Raw genomic sequence first — 20,733 nt, 5'->3', positions numbered from 1 at the left:
TTATAGCAGTCATTTAATGTAGAATTCATAATTTTCCAAAGAAGAAAAGGGTTATTGGGTTCTTCAGGGTTAATTGGAGCGTTTCTTTCTCAATGTAATTTGGGGCGAAAAAGCGGAGGAGAAAGCAAAGAACAAGAGGAAATTTGGGTCAGCGCTTTGACCGGTGAGGTCCCTTGAAGCATCTCATTCTCTGCCGTGATTGTGTAAACATTACAGCCGTTAAACGTCCTCAGCGTCTTCTTTTGGACACACGCAAGTCTTGAAATGCTTCTGTGTGTACGAGATTTGTTTGAGGAATGAAGCCGGCTTTGCTTCAGTCTGGACGGGGTCTTAGTTTGTGGGGTTTGTCTAGTCAGTGTGGGTGCATTGTCTACGATATGTGTGGAAGTTCGTGTCAAGTCTTCGTCACAGCCAAGTCGTCTTTGTCACAGCCAAGCCGTCTTTGTCACAGCCAAGCCGTCTTTGTCACAGCCAAGCCGTCTTTGTCACAGCCAAGTTGTCTTCGCCACAGCCAATACATTTTTGTCACAGCCAAGCCATCTTTGTCACAGCCAAGCCGTCTTTTGTCACAGCCAAGCCGTCTTTGTCACAGCCAAGTCGTTTTCGCCACAGCCAAGTCGTTTTCGCCACAGCCAAGCCGTCTTTGTCACAGCCAAGCCGTCTCAGTCACAGCCAAGCCGTCTTAGTCACGGCCAAGCCGTCTCAGTCACAGCCAAGTCGTTTTCGCCACAGCCAAGACATTTTTGTCACAGCCAAGTCGTCGTCGCCACAGACAAGCCGTCTTTGTCACAGCCAAGCCGTCTTTGTCACAGCCAAGTTGTGTTTGTCACAGCCAAGTCGTTTTCACCACAGCCAAGACATTTTTGTCACAGCCAAGTCGTCGTTGCCACAGACAAGCCATAGCCACTCCACAGCAAGTCAAGTCAAGGCAAATCAGGTCCTGTCACGTCACACTCATTCCAGTCATGGTGACCAGTCTAGTCACATCCCGTCCAGTCATGGTTGTCTGCTCCCCTTTTTCCCTGCTTCATTAAAGTACCACACATTCCACTTGATTCCTGTTTCACTGCCTTATTGTCCTGCATATGGGTCCGCCATCCCTCAATCACTCACGTCCCTCATGATAGATTGGGCTCATGTCGAAATGAAGGATGAGCGTGAAGGAGAAAACACATCGAGATGTTGAGAAGTGTCAGTCATGGGGCCGCTTTGACGCTCACCTCGCTCCGAAGGGCCTTTGAGGAGACACCTTGAGGTGACAGTTTCTAAAGAGTGGGTTCATTTACTCATGCGGAAGTTATTTTGTAAAACCAGTTTAAATACTTTTTTTTAAAACAGAATAAATTGCTGTTTTGTTTCTGAATTACTTTTGGATCAAGTTGAATGCAAACAGAGCACTGTAAATGTTCTCAAATGTTACAAGCTCAAGAGTCGTATATTGGAAAAATAAATATATATCTATTGGATTAAGAGATCTGATATCCTGACAGGAATGATGCAAATTAGGTGCTTTCCTTTGACAGTTCTCAGTCTCACAAGCTGTAAAAACACAAATATTTTATTTAGAGCTGGACAATTTCCTAAGGTGTTCTGATATCTTATAAAGTATGCCAAAAGTTAAACTTTTGGGCATCCTGACATAGTTTGATAAGTAAGTAGCATAGCTGTTCTCTTATCTTCCCTTAGAATACATTACATAGAAGTACATATTACATAGATATGCTTTGTCTTCTTTCCAAAGTTATTAAAGAAAACCAATTTGTTTTAATTCATTATCTCACCCAATTAGAATTGATAAGAAAATCGGAAAAGGATTGCATCGTTACGCAGTATCAGTAAAGGAAACATAATTGTTAAATTATTATCAATTCCTATCAATAATGATGCATTTATCTTTGTCAAGTGGACAACTGGTACTCCTGGACATCAGACCAAAAGCAAGTGAAAAGCAGTCTTCTAGGAAGTCGTTCTTCTAGATTTTAGAGTGCATCTGTGGGAATTTCTTCATCCATTCATGCTAAAGACAATTTGTGAGGTCAGAGGTCACTGACGCTGGACCTTAGAGAGAGAGAGAGAGAGAGGCTTGCTCACGTCGTCTGTACTAGTTCAAACCCACAGGCCGACAGGGACATTACTTTGTTGTTAAGAACAGAAAAGGGTCTTTCCCAAGCTGTTCCCATCAAGTTGGAAGCATAATTGTAAGATGAAGAATTAAGATTCAGGGCTCTAGTCTAGTGATTCCCAACCACTGTAATACGGCACATTAGTTTGTGTTAAAGAGATCAGCCGGTGTGCCACAGGAAATTACCCAAAGTGGGAGTTTGCCTCATGCAGATGTGTTCATTGGGCAGATAATCGACCTCCGGTTAGCAACAAAAGTTAGAAAGAAGTCATTGGACTAATGTTAAATTAAAAGATTTTTCTATTGTATAATGTGTCAATAAAGATAGAAAAACTGCTCTAGCACAACTTTGAATTGACTGAAGACGTTTGGTCATTATTGTGCAATATTGTCCGTCTGACTGCATATTTTGTCTTAACTTCCCTTATGTTGCCCATTAGCTTCTTGGAACAATAGAACATTTAGAGCTAAGATCCGATCTCATTTGCCACGCTATCGTTCTATCTGACTTTGTAGACGAGGTCTCATCGCATTTAGCTCAGCGAATGTGACAAAAAGGGTATTGGACCGACTATAATTGCAATTCAATTCTAATTAGATCCTCAATCCGGGAGTTAAGCAACACAACCTTGAGGTGCCCACATTCATCTCTGTGCTGCTTAACTCCAGGAGCAAGGGGGGGTAGTGGGGGGGGGGAGACAATTTCCTAGAACTTGAAATGTGACCTCCCTCCCATCGAATTAAACAGGTCTGGAAGTTTTACCAGTGCAACAGCAAGTATTGATGGAGACTGCTAAGCAGTAATGGCAAATGAGGGTTAATGAATAAAACATTGTCTTTGTTGCTGCAAAGGATTTAGCATAGCCTGCTTTACAGGTTATAGTGTATACTGGTATTGTCAGACTTTAGTGTTGTAGTCAAGACCACACCTACAAAGTCCAAGACATTATCGAGACTAGAGAGGATCAAGACTGAGACACAAACAAGACTTTTGGAGATTGAGACTGAGACAAGACTATGTATACAAGAAAGTCACAAAAAAAACAGAACAAAATTATCAGTACCTTTTTTTTTCATTACGTTTTCAACTAAACAAATTTTTGAACAACAAATGTTTTTGAGCATTGCTGTTCCGCTTACATGTCGCTGGGCAAATGGACTCCTTATGGTTTCGGAACTTAAACCTAATTACTGACGAGTTGCCGACATATTTTTTCAAATTTTTCAGGGGCCTTGCTTCTCCAGACATCTTTCAGCTACACTCCGTGTCCAGCGTGGCACTCCAGACGACAGCAGGAAGCCAGCGCAGCACCTGCATTCTGCATTTGTCACTAACAAGACTGGTCTGGATCAAAAATCTTGAGTCCACTCTGTCTGAGACCCAGACAAGACTAACGAACAACGCCTTTAATTCAGAGACGAGATCAAGACGGATCTCGGGAAGCAGTTCTGTCAGCATCCGAACTCCGAATCGTTAAGTATCGTGTAAGGTGCTGAACTAACTTTGCTGCAGCTTCAGTGAGGGGCATGATTTGAGTTTCTGAGTTTTTGCAGATTTGTCCCCTCTGGCAAAAAAGCGGAATGGGAGCCAGCGATGTGCACTCGCCCGGAGTGCCGAGACGATAGTGGTAGTTTTATTATGCATTGCTCATCATTAATAGACCCTATTGCATTTTTGTGACGAGGTCGTACCTTTTTAGCAAGAAGAAAGCTAGCTGTGGGTCTCCTTTCATCCTCTTAGGTTTTTCCACCTACTCCAATATTGATACGCGTCCTCCCACAACGCTTGTCCGACTTCAATTTTACCTTTTTTTGTCACACTAGACAGGTGTTATCCTTTCCTGCTCGATATCCCGACTGTGATCGGGGGACGCAGGGGAGATTTTTCTCTCCAGGGTTGGAATCGCTTTCGGGGACAACTCCCGTTGCATGTAGCCCAAGTTTCGGCCCGATGGTCCAACAAAAGGAGCCACCGGGAGACTGAGGGTCGCATTGCAGTCTTGGTTTATTATTATACACTTCCAACACTTCCGCCTTCTGATTGCTACCATGGAGTGAGAGAAAGGAAAGTGAAAATCCAGCACCGACCAGACACCACCCACCAGGCCACCAACCAGAGGAGACCCGAGGAAGGACCAAAGAAAATAAAGGAAAGTGAAATCCAGCACCGACCAGACCCCACCCACCAGGCCACCAACCAGAACACTTCCAGCCAGAGTCGTGAGGCCGTCAGGAGACCCGAGGAAGGACCAAAGAAAAGAAAGAAAAGTGAAATCCAGCACCGACCAGACACCACCCACCAGGCCACCAACCAGAGGAAGGACCAAAGAAAAGAAAGGAAAGTGAAATCCAGCACCGACCAGACCCCACCCACCAGGCCACCAACCAGAACACTTCCAGCCAGAGTCGTGAGGCCGTCAGGAGACCCGAGGAAGGACCAAAGAAAAGAAAGAAAAGTGAAATCCAGCACTGACCAGACACCACCCACCAGGCCACCAACCAGAGTCCTTCACCAACCCCAGAAACATCTAAATTCCAACAAATCAGGGAGACCTCAAGAGACCAAAGGAGAGACTGAGGAAAGGAAGGAAGGACAGGACCCTCATTATTATTTGACGCTACAGAAAAATAGGGGCAAGAACCATTGTGCCCCAATAGTGCCTTCTGTCCATTATACAAGTTTTTAAAACACGTGTGGGTGTTTTATTGGTGAAAGATGAACGAAAGACCACAACTAGCCCTCATTGTTATTGTCCTTTAGGTGAGTACTTGGCAAAGACAGGACATAGATAAAAGCAGACCCTTCCTCGTGGCATTTTTGATTGTCTTTGTTGCGTCCTTAATTATGCAGTCATAACGAGAAAGCACAAAGGCGCCAACTTGATTGATGGAGGTCAGGGACGGAGTGAGAGGGTGATTCAGAGCCCCTCGTTGCAGTGGGCTTTTGTGTTTCGGCAATGAGGGCGACATCAGCAAATTAAGCAGAGTTGCGGCCATCTGCCGAGTGTGAGGGGTCTTTTGTGTCTCACAGTGACACACCGTGTCTCGCACTGGCCTTCACGCCCAGGGAGGGGAGGAGAGGAAAGGAGGGCAGCTGAGGTAGAAAAGAGAGATGAGAGGTAAACTCAGAGACAGATTGGAGAGCCAGGGTCAAAAAGGAGCTTTGATGAAAAAGTTTTTGGAAAGAAGTCGCACAAAAAATAATAATACAAAAGTATTGCAGCTAGCAAACTCATTTCCTGCCGAAGAGTTGAGTGTTAAGGAAAGAAACACAAAACAACCAACAGGTACCAAGAAAATAATAAGAGTTTGAATGTGTGTTCCTAAATGGGGGTGACGAAAAGCACTGTATGTGGCGGCGATTTCTATTATGTTGTGGACAAAAAAATCTCTAGATTCCCCTCACATCATTAGCAGCTAGCTTCCATTGCTGTGGGAGCAGCGCATCTGTGTTTGGGGCCATTACACACACTCTGTTTGGACCCACAATTCAAAGAGATCTTTGTTTGGGTCGTACTCTTTCACCAGTGCTCTCTGCCATCCCCCTATTCAAACTATTGACAGCCATGGAAACAAGAAGTCTTTCCCTCTCGGCTCTTTTGTACACGAGAAGGCGGCAAATTAACGGGGAAAACAGTCGGCGAGGCGCGGTGCCACTAAGGGTTTGATGAGGATGAAAATGTCGGCCATGTGCTGTGGTGACCTTTGCGGTCACTAGAGCTCAATTCCGTTGGGAAGATGAGGGAGAATGTGAGAACAAAATAACATTTAAAATACTATCCACATTATAAAAAAATGCATTGATTGAAGATCCTACATTTTCCATAGAGAACGTGTCACTGGTTCAGGTGGTTAAGTCTCCCAAACCTAAGGTTGTGGGTTCGACCCTGAGCCCTTGTGATCATATCAAACTGTCCTTAAGCAAGATACGGATGGATGCCGCGTTATCAGAAGGTGAAAGAGCAGACAGTGTTCGTGATCTTTGACACTTGAAAAGCAGAGAAGATCACTATACAAGTGAAAACCCATTTACCATTCTTGGCAGCGGTGTCAAATCCAGGTCCAGACATGCCGGTTGACTAGAAGCGCCTGTTACTAAAGCCAAATTGTTGCAGGGTTTTGACTTTCTGTACCTGGATTTAAAACCTCGGATTCTATCATTTCTTTTTTTTTTTTTTTTTCTTCTTTTTTTTTCTGGAGAGCTCAGTATTGTTTATTCGGTAATTTTACCGATTTGACATGTCATCATCATTGCGCTCCTTTATTTTAATTATATATATATTTTTTTTTATATGTGGGTGAGTATGTGTGCGTGCGTGTATTCATTAGTTCACCTAAAACCTATTAAAAAATCCCATACCGTTCACCTAAACCGAACACTTCCAGCCAGAGTCGTGAGGCCGTCAGGAGACCCGAGGAAGGACCAAAGAAAAGAAAGGAAAGTGAAATCCCAGCACCGACCACACACCACCCACCAGGCCACCAACCAGAGTCCTTTACCAACCCTCTAAGTTTTTTCTTGCTTGGATGGGGGTTCTAGACTAGAAGATGTTTTTGAATTTTTGTCAACTGCGGGCTAGCGAAGTCCTTTGAGACTGTTTTGTGATTCTTGACTTGACTTTCGATTTTTCTTTGGCTGTATACTTTATCCACAAGAAGTAGCAGCCCTATCAAGAGGTATTACAAAACCAAGAACAAGAGAAGAGAAGAAAGAGTAAACTGTAAGTTTTACTCTTAACCATACTAGTAGTAAATGTAGTGGTTAACATAAACTCAGGAAGAGCCAGGCACCAACATAATTGGCCTGTGTTGGTCGGAACACAGGATGCTTCTGTGCAAAGTCAACTCAGTGAAGTTGACAAGGCCAATTGGGCTTGAATTGGCTCTAATAGTTCAGTGGGACTTTGCAGGGCCCCCCCCCTCTGCCAGGCTCCTTACAATCAGGAAAGACATATTAAGAAGTAATCACAGCCTCGCTCCAGCGGACACAGCCAAAGCCCAACTTTAACACACTAATCAGACACCCGTATAAAGGCTCGTATAAAGATTTGGAATAAGTGTTATCTTTTTTTTTTTGTTTCAAAATGTTCTCATCGCTAAGGAAGATTAATTGCCGGCTGTTTCTGTCCATGACAATGAAGCCCCTAGAAGTATATATATATATATATATTAGGGTTTTAGGATGTTAGGCGGGGGTTAATAATGTGATAAATGATCTGGAGTAGTAAGCAGGTATGAACACAGAAAGGCAAGTTCTAATCTTTTGGGTTTTTCTTTTTTAGAAGTACACCCCAGTTCACCCATCTTTGGTCCTTCCTCGGGTCTCCTGACGGCCTCACGACTCTGGCTGGAAGTGTTCGGTTTAGGTGAACAGTATGGGATTTTTTAATAGGTTTTAGGTGAACTAATGAATACACACACACACACACACACTTGCACGCACGCACATACAAATTAAAAATAATAATAATAATAAAAAGCAATGATGATGATGACATGTCAAATTGGTAAAATTACCGAATGAACAATACTGAGCTCTCCAGGAAAAAAAAAAAAAAAAAAAAAAAGTACACCCATGATGCGTTTATGAGCGAGTCAGTGCGCATGTGCGCTCTTGCCCCGTGATGGCAGCCATTAGATAGGAGTAAGGCAGCCATGATGAATCGGCACTTAGCCCAGAAAGCCCACTTGCTCAATGGGCTGTGAATCTCCTGCTGCCACTGTCAGCCGGCAGAATGTTAAATAAAGTTATTTGAATATTTGTAACATTAATGTGCCAGCATGTCAAAAGCGCACCGGAGCCTAACGGGGAGAGGAAATATGAGCGTATTCCCATCGCTCTGTAGGCTTAAGTTAACACTGCTCTGCTGAAGAATTGATAAAGTATATAAATAGATATCAGGGATAAAATATTGGATGATTGATGGATTTCTGGCTGGATAAACTCCATTATTAAGAAAATATTGTGAAAAATGTGTCATGTCTATGGGAAGGAAAGTAAAATGTACACAAATAAATATTGCGGCACTACACCGTAAAACAGTAAATATGAGATTCAAAACAACAAAATGGAGTACACTTCGAAAAGGTTACAACAACCCAAAAAAACATACATAGCGATACTCTCTGGAAAAATTTGTAATCACGGTGGAGGGACGTAAAACTCTCAAACGAAATGTAGAAATCGGAGTACGGTAACTTAAGGTAATTGTGGATTAACGACTATCAATGCTTACAAAAATAAGAACAATTGATAAGCTGCCAGAAAATCCTTTAAGAAATGTTTCAATTCATACTGTATGTGTGTCTGACACACTTAAAATGCAACATGAATCTTGAAATTAAATGATTTATAAATGAGCTTTGTGTGTTTCTGCCTTTCATGCATGATTTAGTTTTTTCCTCTCTTCTTTACACATTAAATTAAAAAACTGCCACCTCTAGGAGTAATAAAATCTTGAAATTATTATTGATTGCACAAATCATGGTTATACACAGTATATGGACACTAAATTAATATTAACTCTTTCACTGCCAGACGTTTTCAGAAACGGGTTGTCCCCACTGCCAGCCGATTTAAGCATTTTGAGTGATCTTTCAAGGTCCACAGAAAATGTTGTGTTTGGACTATGGAAACACACATACTACCAAATGAAAGATTGGACTCTCAGCTTTCATCAGAAAAAAAAAGTTTGTTTCTACCTTATTCCGTTCTTCAGTAATCAACAATAGAAAATGGTTACTTTCACCGAAATTCTCTGTTTTGAAACAAAAAACGGAGAAAAAGAGCTTTTTGTGAAACGATGTTATTTCATGCACTCTAGTGAATTGTACACTTCTTTTTGTCCATGAATGATGCCACAAACACCTAAATAGTGCTTTACTTCTGTAAAACGCTTTCACCAACAATGAAAAAGTGTTTTTTGATTGCAAAATACGTTTATTTCCATTCAACAGTGTAACAATTTGACAAAACAATTTCGCAAACTATTTACAAATGTGTGCAACTGTGGTACTACTTACAATTATGTGGATGTTTCAAATACAGTTTTTCCTTTTGTAACGCTCTCCTGCGTGCAAGGAGACGCCAGGACTCGCACAACAGTTTACTTTCACCTTCACATTGGTCCGTTTTGCGTGCAAACGTTACACTTTCTTGACGGCCTTTTTTTCCGGGGAATAAAAAGCAAGTAGCAGACTGTACACACTTCCTCCGATGAATATGCATTGGACTCGGGGCACTCTCCGTCGTCCGATCGAACGTCCGCCTGTGCGTGCTTGCGCTCCGCGTTACGACACCGTCATAGCCGCCGCGTCAGCGGTTCCAATTTCGCCGTCAAGCTCGGATTCACCTTCATCATCATCGAGGATGATCACCGTCGTCATCAATGTACTATTTTAGCGTTGGTCGATGCCTTTCGTCTTGTAAGTGTAGAGCTGCTTGCAAACGCTCGCCATTGCCCGTTCCCTCCTCCATCTAGCTCCATCTAACGTCTTCTACTGCCGCGTCAATGCTTTCCAACCACGGAGTCACCCTCATCTTCATCATCGATGATGATCATCGTCGTCAACAATGTGCTTTTTCAGCGATGCTTTTGGTCTTTGAAAAAAACGTCTCGGGTGTGAGCTCCTCGCGACCGGCCGCCATTTTTCCTTTGTCTTCCATTCTCATCTCCTGCTCGACGCTCTAGCTCCGCCTCTACTGACGCCCACCCGATCTTGTCAAAAGAGAGTCATCGCTGCCCTCTAGGGGCCAAAAATAGTCATTAGGCACAACAGACAGACTTGAAACTTTCACCAGACATGCTGAAGGGTTTCCTCTACCCGTTTCAAAAAAAAAAAAAAAATCATTGGATGACGTCTTTTGACATCATTGGCAGTGAAGCGTAGGTTTTTACTTGACGTCTTTAAACGTCAGTGACAGTGAAAGAGTTAAATACAATATTTTATTGGAAGGTAAGTTCAAGTGAAAACAGCCTTGACATTTGACAAGGCTGTCAACCAGTCAAACATTTGAAATTAATTCAATTTAAACATTATAATAGAAATTACAAGGAAAAGTTAGAGCATTAATTTTAACCCTGGAGAAGCCAAGAACCCTTTTCTTCTTTGGAAAATTATGAATTATACATTAAATGACTGCTATAAGTTCACTGAACACCAAAATATATGTTTTTTCAATTTTAACCCTTGTTTTTTGAACTAGCTCAGAGTTGCTAATTTATCTATATATATATATATATATATATATATATATATATATATATATATATATAAAACATACTCCTAGGCATTCTGCAACATGATATGAAATAGATTAACAAAAAAAACACAATTTTACCATCTGATGGTTTGCTGAGAAGATGGTTTTGTTGTCACCACCACTCTGGCTCATGTAAGTGCAATATTCAGTCTCTAAAGTCTTTGTTATTTGAGTAGCAGAATTTATAGAGGCCAAATTTGACCCCATCAAACTGTTTGGGTCCAGACCCCTTGCATGAGAATCCAAGGAGCCTCTCATAATCATAATACCAATTAAACATAAGTACCATGTGGACCCTAAATACAAACAGTTTGAGAACCACTGGACGAAGCAACCAGAAGAACATGGAAGACGCATCCACCTGAACCATCAACATTTGACCCACACAATGACTTTTTGGCTGCGGCCCAACTCGATTTACCAGCGAAGTGATCAAATATTTAGCAGATTGCTTACATGGCGGAAAAGGGACAATGAGGGGACGAAACGGAGTGGGTGGGCTGCCCAAATTGGTTCTTGTGAGAGCTGCGGGGGCTGGTAATGAGGATGGCACGCTGGCATCATCGTTACTGAGCGACAACACAACATGGACGCTCTGCCTGCCTCGCAGCGGGACACGCACGCGCCTAACATGCAGACGCCATGATACCTGCCACTAATTAAAATATATAGATTAACAAAAGTGCAATTAGCTACAGGGAACCAATACACACAAACACACCAAGTACAGTAGTGCCTACTTGATGTAAGAATTGAATTCATTCCGTGAACACGCTCGTAATACCAAAAATGTGTGTAAAAAAATAAAAATAAAAACACTCTAAACTAAACATGAATTTAGAACACAATTAAATAGTGTAATTTATGCATCATGATTTCATACTTGCCCATTGACATTGTGCATCAAATGGTGTGCTGGCCTTGGTTTACCAGGGGAAGTATAACACAGACATTCATAATAAACGAAGAAATCACTTTCCTTTCTTTTCTTTGGTCCTTCCTCGGGTCTCCTGACGGCCTCACGGCTCTGGCTGGCTTCTGAAGTGTTCGGTTTAGGTGAACGGTATGGGATTTTTTGAAATAGGTTTTAGGTGAACTAATGAATACACACTCACATGCACGCACACTCGCACGTGCGCATACTCACCCACATACAAAATAAAAATTAATAAAAAAAATATATGGATAAAAAAAAAAAAAGTCAAATCGGTAAAATTACCGAATGAACAATACTCAGCTCTCCAGAAAAATAAATAAATAAACAAAGAAATGCGGTAGTAAATATTTTCAGTTTTTTCGCCGAGGATAAAGAATGTGTGCCTGTGAGTATTTTTGTATTGTCTGCACCATTTGCGTTCAACAACATTGGTGTTAGCTTCATGAGCTCATTTATGGCATTTTACATTGTGTGTTAGCATTAAGCTAGCGGTCTTTCGTAATTTATGTGCAATTATCGTTTTATGTTTAAACTTCAACTTGGAAGGGCTTATTTTAAATATAAATGTCCAAAATGCATTCTGGGATGGACATTTTGAGACTTGATTTCAGTCAATCAATCACAAATGGACGTCCCATCGTTTTATGACCCTTTATCAATGATCATAGATGGTGGGTGAGAGGGGGGTTAGGGAAAAATATACAGTTCATTCATTTATATGTAAGATGACTGGTTTCACTGCGGGGCCTTCAGGGGGTCTGTAAAAAGCAGCAACAAGCCTCCCACCTAAACGTTTTACTTGCCAATTACTGTGTTGCAGAAAGGTGAGTTGTACAGAGGCGGTTGAAAAGGGAGTTCTGGAGCAGAAACGTTGACGAGAAATTACTTTTTAATCTTAAAAATGACTGTAGTCAAGTTATCATCCAATCGTTGCAAATTTCTTAAGCGAATTTATTGAAAATCCGCAAAACAGACACGCGACAAGCTTTGTTTGCCAGTGTTTTCAACAGGTTTGTGAATATTGAAGAAACTTAGCTATATTCAAATGCTAATTGCTGCAAAACGGAAACAGATAGAAATATTTTTTTTTCCCTGATAAAAGAAGATACTCTAATCTTTCTTTTGGTAGGTTCCATGTTTTTATAGCAATAGAACAGACTATTCTGTGGACCTTGCAAAATCGGTCAAAACCCAGTAAAACAGTCGGGAGCAAAGGGGGTTGCTTCAATAAAAATGGCTAGGAGAAAATGAGTTAATTAGAAATTATTTTTTGTATGGTATATATTATTTAATTAATTATTGTCCTTTTTGTTTAATGTTGTTGCGGTTGTTGTTCTGACTGATTGTGACCGCTAACAGGCTAACCTCATCTTTGGCGATGCTCTACCCGATCCATTAAATATCAAAATGAAACTCAGTGCGTTGCAGTAGTTTTCAATTTTGACTTTTAGACCCGAAGCTAAAATTGAATTGTTAAAAGTCAGTTCTTTTTTCGTATTTATTTTTTAAACTTAAAACAAAAATCATCAGTCGGGAGCGAAGGGGGTTGCTTCAGTGAGAATAAGTTAATATATGAATACATTTCACAACTAATTAGTGTTATCTTCACAAAGTCAGATTTTTTTTCAATGTCCATGTGTTAGATTTTTATAGTTGCAACAGGTTTCTGTGTACAGACGCTCCCCAACTAACGAACGAGTTCCGTTCCGAGCGGTCGTTCGTAAGGTGAATTTGTTCGTAAGTTGCTTCAGCGCTATATTTTGTATTCTAATTTATGTTTAAAGCCTATATAAGTATATTGAAGGTTTATATAAGTATGTTTAAGGCTTGTACAAGTAAACTGCATTGGTTTGTACTGAAAAAACTTTTAATAAAATGGAGAGAATACAGTACAGTACTGTACGTACAGTACAATGTTAGAGAGAGAGCGAGAGACACTTAATAGAAGAACACTTAGGAAGAAGTTGAGGGTCGAGGAGACCCGTTTCGTCGACATTGAAGATCTGCTTAGCCGAATAGCCACCCTCGTCAATGATCTCCTTCAACACTTGGGGGAATCGCTCGGCAGCCTCTTTGTCCGCAGATGCTGCCTCTCCGGACACGGACACATGGTGGAGATTAGCCCTCTTTTTGAATACTGAGTTTCATTTTGATATTTAATTGATCGGGTAGAGCATCGCCAAAGATGACGTTAGCTTGTTAGCGGTCACAATCAGTCAGAACAACAACCGCAACAACATAAAACAAAAAGGACAATAATTAATTAAATAATATATAACATACAAAAAATAATTTCTAATTAACTCATTTACTCCTAGCCATTTTTATTGAAGCAACCCCCTTTGCTCCCGGCTGTTTTACTCGATTTTGACTGATTTTGCAAGGCCCACAGAATATTGTGTTCTATTGCTATAAAAACATGGAACCAACCAAAAGAAAGATTAGTATATTTATTTATTTTTTTCGTTTTGCAGCAAATAGCATTAGAATATAGCTAAGTTTCATCATTATTCACAAACCTGCTGAAAACACTGGCAAAAAGAGCTTGTTGCAACATGGCCCTGGCTGATCTCTTATACTCTGCTGCCACTTGCTGGCCGTTTTTTGTAATAACTACCGTTTCTTTAAGCGACCTCTTCATATCAGAGGCTGTATCAAAGCCTTCTGTATGCTCCAGCATAAAAATACCTAAGCAACGTATAAATATGTTTTTGTCACTATTTAAAATAGAACATTTTTATAAATTTTTTGGGAGCAAATGAGTTAATATGTAGTTTTGTAAAATTAATAATAGTAGACGCGGTCATTAACGACAAAACCACCCGTGGCTGGCAGAAAACGTTTCTTCGGCAGCGCTTTCCCCAGCCTTAGCCTCGACATCCTCAAAGATAAATTTGGCTTTCTCCTGAATGAGCATAAGGCTCGGAAGAATACGCCGCTGCTGCTGATCCTCAAGCCAAATGGTGAGAAGTTTCTCCATCTCTTCCATGATTTTCCCTCTTTTTTTGCTAATGATCGTCGATTGCATCGGCACTGCACCTTTCACGCGTTCCATTATGCGATCTTTCTGCTTATAAATGGTACCGATGGTCGAACGATTCAATTTGTATGCCCGTGCAACGGCTCACCATTTTCTCACCCGCTTCAAGCTTCTTTATTATTGCCACTTTCGTCTCAAATGAAATGGCTTGCCTCTTCTTTGCACTACCACTCTCACTAGAAGCCTTTCGCTTTTCACCAGCCATGTTGAATAAGATGCACGAGATACAGTATTTACAGTACAGTACAGTACGTAATGAGAAAAAAAATAGAGGAAGAAGAAGGTCGATGCTGGGTGAGCTCTCACAGCGCCAAGCGTCGGTATTAGCGGCGGAAAGAAGCATTACACTCGGAAAAAGGCGCACAATACAAAATCGAACTCTTTCCGGACATTTTCCGACACACGCACAGAAATGTTCGTATGTACCGTTGTTCGTAACTCGAATGTTCGTAAGTAGGGGAGCGTCTGTATATCTTTCTACGAGACAAGATCATACTGAGAATGTTGACTCAGTCGCTCAGCAGGGAAATCTTGCAAAAATCATTACTTGGCACTGTGTTTGCAAAAAAAAAAAGAAAATATTTCCATTTGTTCGACAGTGTCAATAACCAAATTCCCTACTCTTGACAAAAACGTCATCCCTGAAATGAAGTCAAACGAAATGAATTTGTTAACATGCTGTGGTATAGAAACAACAACATTTCCCATTTTCAACTGAAGGTCAATTCACGTCAGCCAAGGAAGTGCGTACTTGGTTTGTTTACTGTGGACGCAGCCATACAAACCGCGCTTTGTAGATTTGCGGCACTTTCATATCTGTCGATTGATCGTAGCATATGTGCATCAATCAATGTTATCTGAGCAGCACACATGCTCCAACGGAGCGCCGGAGGCAGGTCGGCTCATAATGCACCATACCATGAGGAGCCCTTGAGCTAGGCGGTATCATCACACGCCTTCAGTAAATATTTTTCTTTGTTTACGCGCAAGTATGTCAATGTAGGAGGTGTAGCGGTATGGCGCATTCAAGCCAAGTGAAAAAGACTGTTGCGGCTCAAAAGCAAAAAAGACAGATTAGCCTCATCCTTATGTACATGCAATTATCCGTCCCTCGGAATCTTGCGCTTCCGCACATCAGAACGGTAGGGTAAAAAACAAAACAAAAAAAAAAACACTTGCCATCTGTAACGTAGGCTGCACAGATGGACGACGTTCACCGCAGATTAAGAATCGATGCTAATGTGACTTTACAGTGCGCCCGAGGTGAACATGATCAAGGAAGCAGTACGGCGCATTGAGCAAAGACCAACGTGTGAAATGCAATCAATTCAGCCTTTTTTTTTTTTTAAATCTTTTTTATACTATGATGTCGAAAATCAGTCATAAAGAGAGCGCCGATGCCACGTTGCATGTGCACCTAAAAAAAGATCAAAAAAAGATGGTGGCTGTCTGTAGTGAAGTGATCTGTTCAGATGTAAGTAAATGATGGAAAGCAAAGTACCCAGAGGGAGCTTGCAGTATTAGTACATACACAAAAGTACCACTGATTGTCACACCCGACTAAGTGGGGCGAAATTCGTTCTCCGCATTTGACCCATCCCGAGGGAGCGGTGAGCAACAGGGATTGCGCTCGGGAATCTGACACCCCCCCCCCCCAACCCTCCAACCCTTCAGTCATGTGGTTTTAAAGACTAATACATGTCGCAATGAAATGAATTGGTTTGCCATGAACAAAATAAATAAATGTGTATTTTCTGGTTGTCATAAATTTAAAAAAGAACAAAAAAACGAAATAACTAAAATGGAACACTCTTGGTAACACACACTGAAATTTGAACAACAGTTTCAGAAAAAAAAGTACTTTCCTTTTTCCTCAAAAGTTTCAAAACCTGGCAATTTAAAGTAGGGATGTTCAATACCACTTATTTTTTTTTTTTGATTGATACAAGTACAAGTACTCAACTCTTGACTAGTCACCGCTACCGCTACTGATACTAGAGCTGGGTATTGATTCTAATTTCCTGAATTAATTTGATTTGGGTTCACAAGAGTTCAGTTACATCCTTCTCTTTCTTCATCTTCTTTATGTCTCCTTTCATTTATTTTACTTTACTTTGAATTTCAATATTGCTTTATATAGTCTTTTTTCTTTTACACATAAATTAAATACATTGAATTGAATTTGAAATTGGATTTAATCTGGTTCTCTTTTTTTATGATTCACTTCACTTCAATCCAATTTTGATTACTTATGGAACATCAATTCTTCTTTAATATCAAGGACATGTTGAAAACTCCACAAACATTGAATTAAAAAATTAAAAGGTTAAATTATTGAGTTTGTTAATGAAAGTAACACGTCTTGTAATCACTTAAGTGTTTAACATACATTGACATCAGCAAGGATGAGATTAAAATATTTTCATAATTCTAGTTAAATAATTGAAAATATAAATTAAAAAGATTCTGAATTGTCTTAAATTGCAATAAGTCACAAATATCTTTCATGAATGTAAGAAAATACTTCTTGTGAACAGCAAATTTCAAGAAAACGGTAAGATACAAAAAAATTTGGCCTTTAAAATTCTATTTTCTTATGAATTTATGGGAAAAAGAGATATTAAAATAATAAATTCACGGTTTTATGAATCAATAGGCTCAAAAAGGAAAATCGATTCGCTATCGATTATTCCATTTTTTAAACCCAGCCCTAGCTGATACAAAGTACCCGAAACCACTACTTCTTTTGATAAATAACCCCCCCCCCCCCCCCCGCCCCCCAAAAAAAAGCAATGACAGATGATTTTTTTAAAGACCCACATATCCAAATACAGTATAGCATTTTCCTGAAATCACAAGAAAGCCAAAATAATTTCATAGTTCAACCGGCATCCTGAATTTCCACTGCATGGTCATTATTAAATTGCTAAAAAAAAATGGTGGTTGGAGCGTTTCCATTACATTGTTACACATGTTAAGTTATAAATGTTGCTTACCTCGACACACGTTTCCATTGTCTGGTTCAAATCCCGCCTTGCAAGTGCAGCTGCCAATTGGAACCATCCACTCCCCGTCTCCATTACAGTACAGCTTAATCGGAACATCCACTTCCTCCGAGTTCGAAATGCAAATCCCCCTGGCAATAACCAGGGAGGTGCTTTCAGCGCCTGTCATGGTCTCTGGAAAGACTGCGAAGTTCTGGACCACGCTCGGGCACTTCTTATAAAACACCCGGACTGACAGCAAAGACATGCAAGCGCCGTAATCCTGGAAAGCCAAATAGAAGCCGTTCTTGGAGAGCGGCCCAAAGCTGCGGACTTCCGTGTTGACCTTCATCAAGCGTCCTCCGAAGTCCACCTGCGAGAAGCTCTCGTCAGCAGCGATGGTGTCGACCTTGAGGTAGGGCGCCTCCATCCAGAAAGCGGTTCCTTTGGTGGCGATGACGGCGTCAGACTCGTAGTAGTAAAGGTTGAAGGTCTCCTTGCAGGAGCCGGGCACGTTGGGGATGGAGCTGCAGTCGCGCACGGTGAAGCGGATTTCCACGTAGATGCGCTGCGCTCCTCTCCGGTCGATGAAGGTGGTGAGGAGCCAGTTGTTCTGACTGGGCTCAAAGACGTTACACACCTGGTACGTCCTGATGGTGTTGAGGTTCTCGTCGTAGCCGCTCACCTCTTCCCACTGAGGAAAGAAAGACCAAAAATTTAAATAGGAAAAAAAAAAGCCGCTGACGATTTTTGCTTTAAGTTTAAAAAATAAATAAGAAAAAATAACGGACTTTTCACAATTCAATTTTAGCTTCGGATCAAAAATTCCAAATTGAAAACTACTGCAACATACTGAGTTTCATTTTGATATTTAATTGATTGGGTAGAGCATCGCCAAAGATGACGTTAGCTTGTTAGCGGTCACAATCAGTCAGAACAACAACCGCAACAACATAAAACAAAAAGGACAATAATTAATTAAATAATAAATAACATACAAAAAATAATTTCTAATTAACTCATTTACTCCTAGCCATTTTTATTGAAGCAACCCCCTTTGCTCCCGGCTGTTTTACTCGATTTTGACAGATTTTGCAAGGTCCACAGAATATTGTGTTCTATTGCTATAAAAACATGGAACCTACCAAAAGAAAGATTAGTCTCTCTTCTTACATCAGGAAAAAATGTATATGTTTTTGTTTTGCAGCAAATAGCATTAGAATATAGCTAAGTTTCATCATTATTCACAAACCTGTTGAAAACACAGGCAAAAAGAGCTTGTTGCAACATGGCCCTGGCTGATCTCTTATACTCTGCTGCCACTTGCTGGCCGTTTTTTGTAATAACTACCGTTTCTTTAAGCGACCTCTTCATATCAGAGGCTGTATCAAAGCCTTCTGTATGCTCCAGCATAAAAATACCTAAGCAACGTATAAATATGTTTTTGTCACTATTTAAAATAGAACATTTTTATACATTTTTTGGGAGCAAATGAGTTAATATGTAGTTTTGTAAAATTAATAATAGTAGACGCGGTCATTTACTTGATCAAAATATTTCCCCAGAGCACTAGGGAACAATTAGAAAAAAAAAAATTTGCTTATTCCAACATTGCAATTTTTTTTTAGCATGTCAAGTTTTACCCTGCAAATAAGTCCCACTAATTAGCTGTAGTAAGACTGTAGTAAGAAGAGCTGATTATACGGTTGGACTCATCTACAGCTACGTGGCAACTTGTTTGTACAGTCGGTGAGAAGTATGTGCAATAGATCGGTACTATCAATAGCTGCAAACAGAAAGCTAACATAGTAGCAATGAAGTTGTAGTAGCCATATCCTTTGTAAAAACAAAATCGTGTTGTTTGCCGTTTCTTTTATATTTCATTGCACTGTATGTCAGTAGTTGAAATACTTTAAAGCGCACGTGAAGTACAGTATTTTCTTATTTTTTTTAGAAAAATGAGATCTGTCGTTCAAAAAACTTCACATGATAGAGAATAACTGAGACCAGTTATGGATTCCGCACCCAAGAATTTGTTAAAAACAGCTGTCAAACGTAACGCGACAAAAATGTTGGTCCCCAGTGTAATCGGTCATGGAAATTTCGCCAAAGCCCCAAAAGTAAGAGGAACCAAGACCACGTCACCTTTTTGATATTATTCTTAGAACTTGTCTTCAATGATCTCCTCTTCTTTCTTTTTATTTTATTTAACATTGTAGTCAAGTGCGATACTAACAAGGAACTCAAATTTACGGCACTATGAGTCCATGATTTCCCAAATGACTTTAATTATTAACTTCAGGCTTTCCATTAACACTTTTTAACAAGCTAAACCCAGTATGTGGTGGTCTAACGACAATACTTAAGGAGGTGGACACTCAGGTGGTGCGTTATACCAGGTGCCGCATAACAAATTCAAAAATTAGGCTCTACTGAATTACAATTAGACAGACGACATGGCAGCATGGAAGACATTTGCATGCCTACACAATCAAAGCGCAATGTAGGCCTTTTCCTTGCAGGTGTGACCCAGAAAATATGTTGGACGAGCAACAGCGGCCCCCCTTGGGGGTATCCCCGCTGAGTGCACCAAATCAGGATGAAAATGTGCCATTAACATTTGGAATCGCTGCAAATCAAGGAGACAAATCACACACAAAAAAAAGCTTGCTTGATTTCAAAACAAGCAGCGGAGTGAAAAAAAATGAAGGTCAAACTCCAAGAAGCAATTTTAAACTGGATGTCATTTATATAAGGATTGAAAAGGTGACTGGTGATGGTTTTAACCCTGGAGAACCCACGGGGTCAAATTTGGCCCCTATAAATTCTGCTACTCAAATAACAAAGACCTTTTTCTTTTTTTTTTTTACAAATTTAACTTGAAAAGTCCAGAGTGCCACTTCTGACCCCTGCATGGCGCCATCTAGTGGATGAATATTGCACGAGCCAGAGTGGTGGTGACAAGATGGCTGGCAACATGCTGTTTTGTTGAGCTGGAAATCAATCCAAACAAAACCATCTTCTCAGCAAACCATCAGATGGTAAAATTGTGTTTCTTTTGTTAATCTATTTCATATCACGTTGCAGAATGCCTAGGAGTATGTTTTATATATATATTTTGATAAATTAGCAACTCTGAGCTAGTTCAAAAAACAAGGGTTAAAATTGAAAAAAACATATTTTGGTGTTCAGTGAACTTATAGCAGTCATTAAATGTAAATTCATAATTTTCCAACGAAGAAAAGGGTTCTTGGGTTCTCCAGGGTTAAAATGTAATTAATGTAGATTTGTAATAATTCGTTGAGCCTTACTGAAGAAAAAAAAAAAAAAAAAAAAATGTTTTAAATCTAAACCACCAGTAACAATAATCCAAACAGCCAAAGGCAA

General features: G+C 40.3%; 1 protein-coding gene across 3 annotated transcripts in view; it reads right to left on the bottom strand.

Annotated features, from left to right (window-relative positions):
- The window catches only part of ephb1 (EPH receptor B1), a 275,249-nt gene that overhangs the window by 145,445 nt on the left and 109,071 nt on the right, over positions 1–20,733 (bottom strand). For all 3 annotated transcript variants that reach the window (XM_077555878.1, XM_077555879.1, XM_077555880.1), the window contains exon 3: positions 17,359–18,040. In XM_077555878.1, coding sequence (XP_077412004.1) covers positions 17,359–18,040 — 682 coding nt within the window. The remainder of the gene's footprint in view (positions 1–17,358; positions 18,041–20,733) is intronic.

This window comes from Vanacampus margaritifer, chromosome 2 (genome assembly GCF_051991255.1).
Source record: "Vanacampus margaritifer isolate UIUO_Vmar chromosome 2, RoL_Vmar_1.0, whole genome shotgun sequence".
NCBI classification, from domain to species: Eukaryota; Metazoa; Chordata; class Actinopteri; order Syngnathiformes; family Syngnathidae; genus Vanacampus; species Vanacampus margaritifer.
Note: the sequence above shows the minus strand (reverse complement) of the source record. Positions and strands in the feature narration are given on the sequence as shown.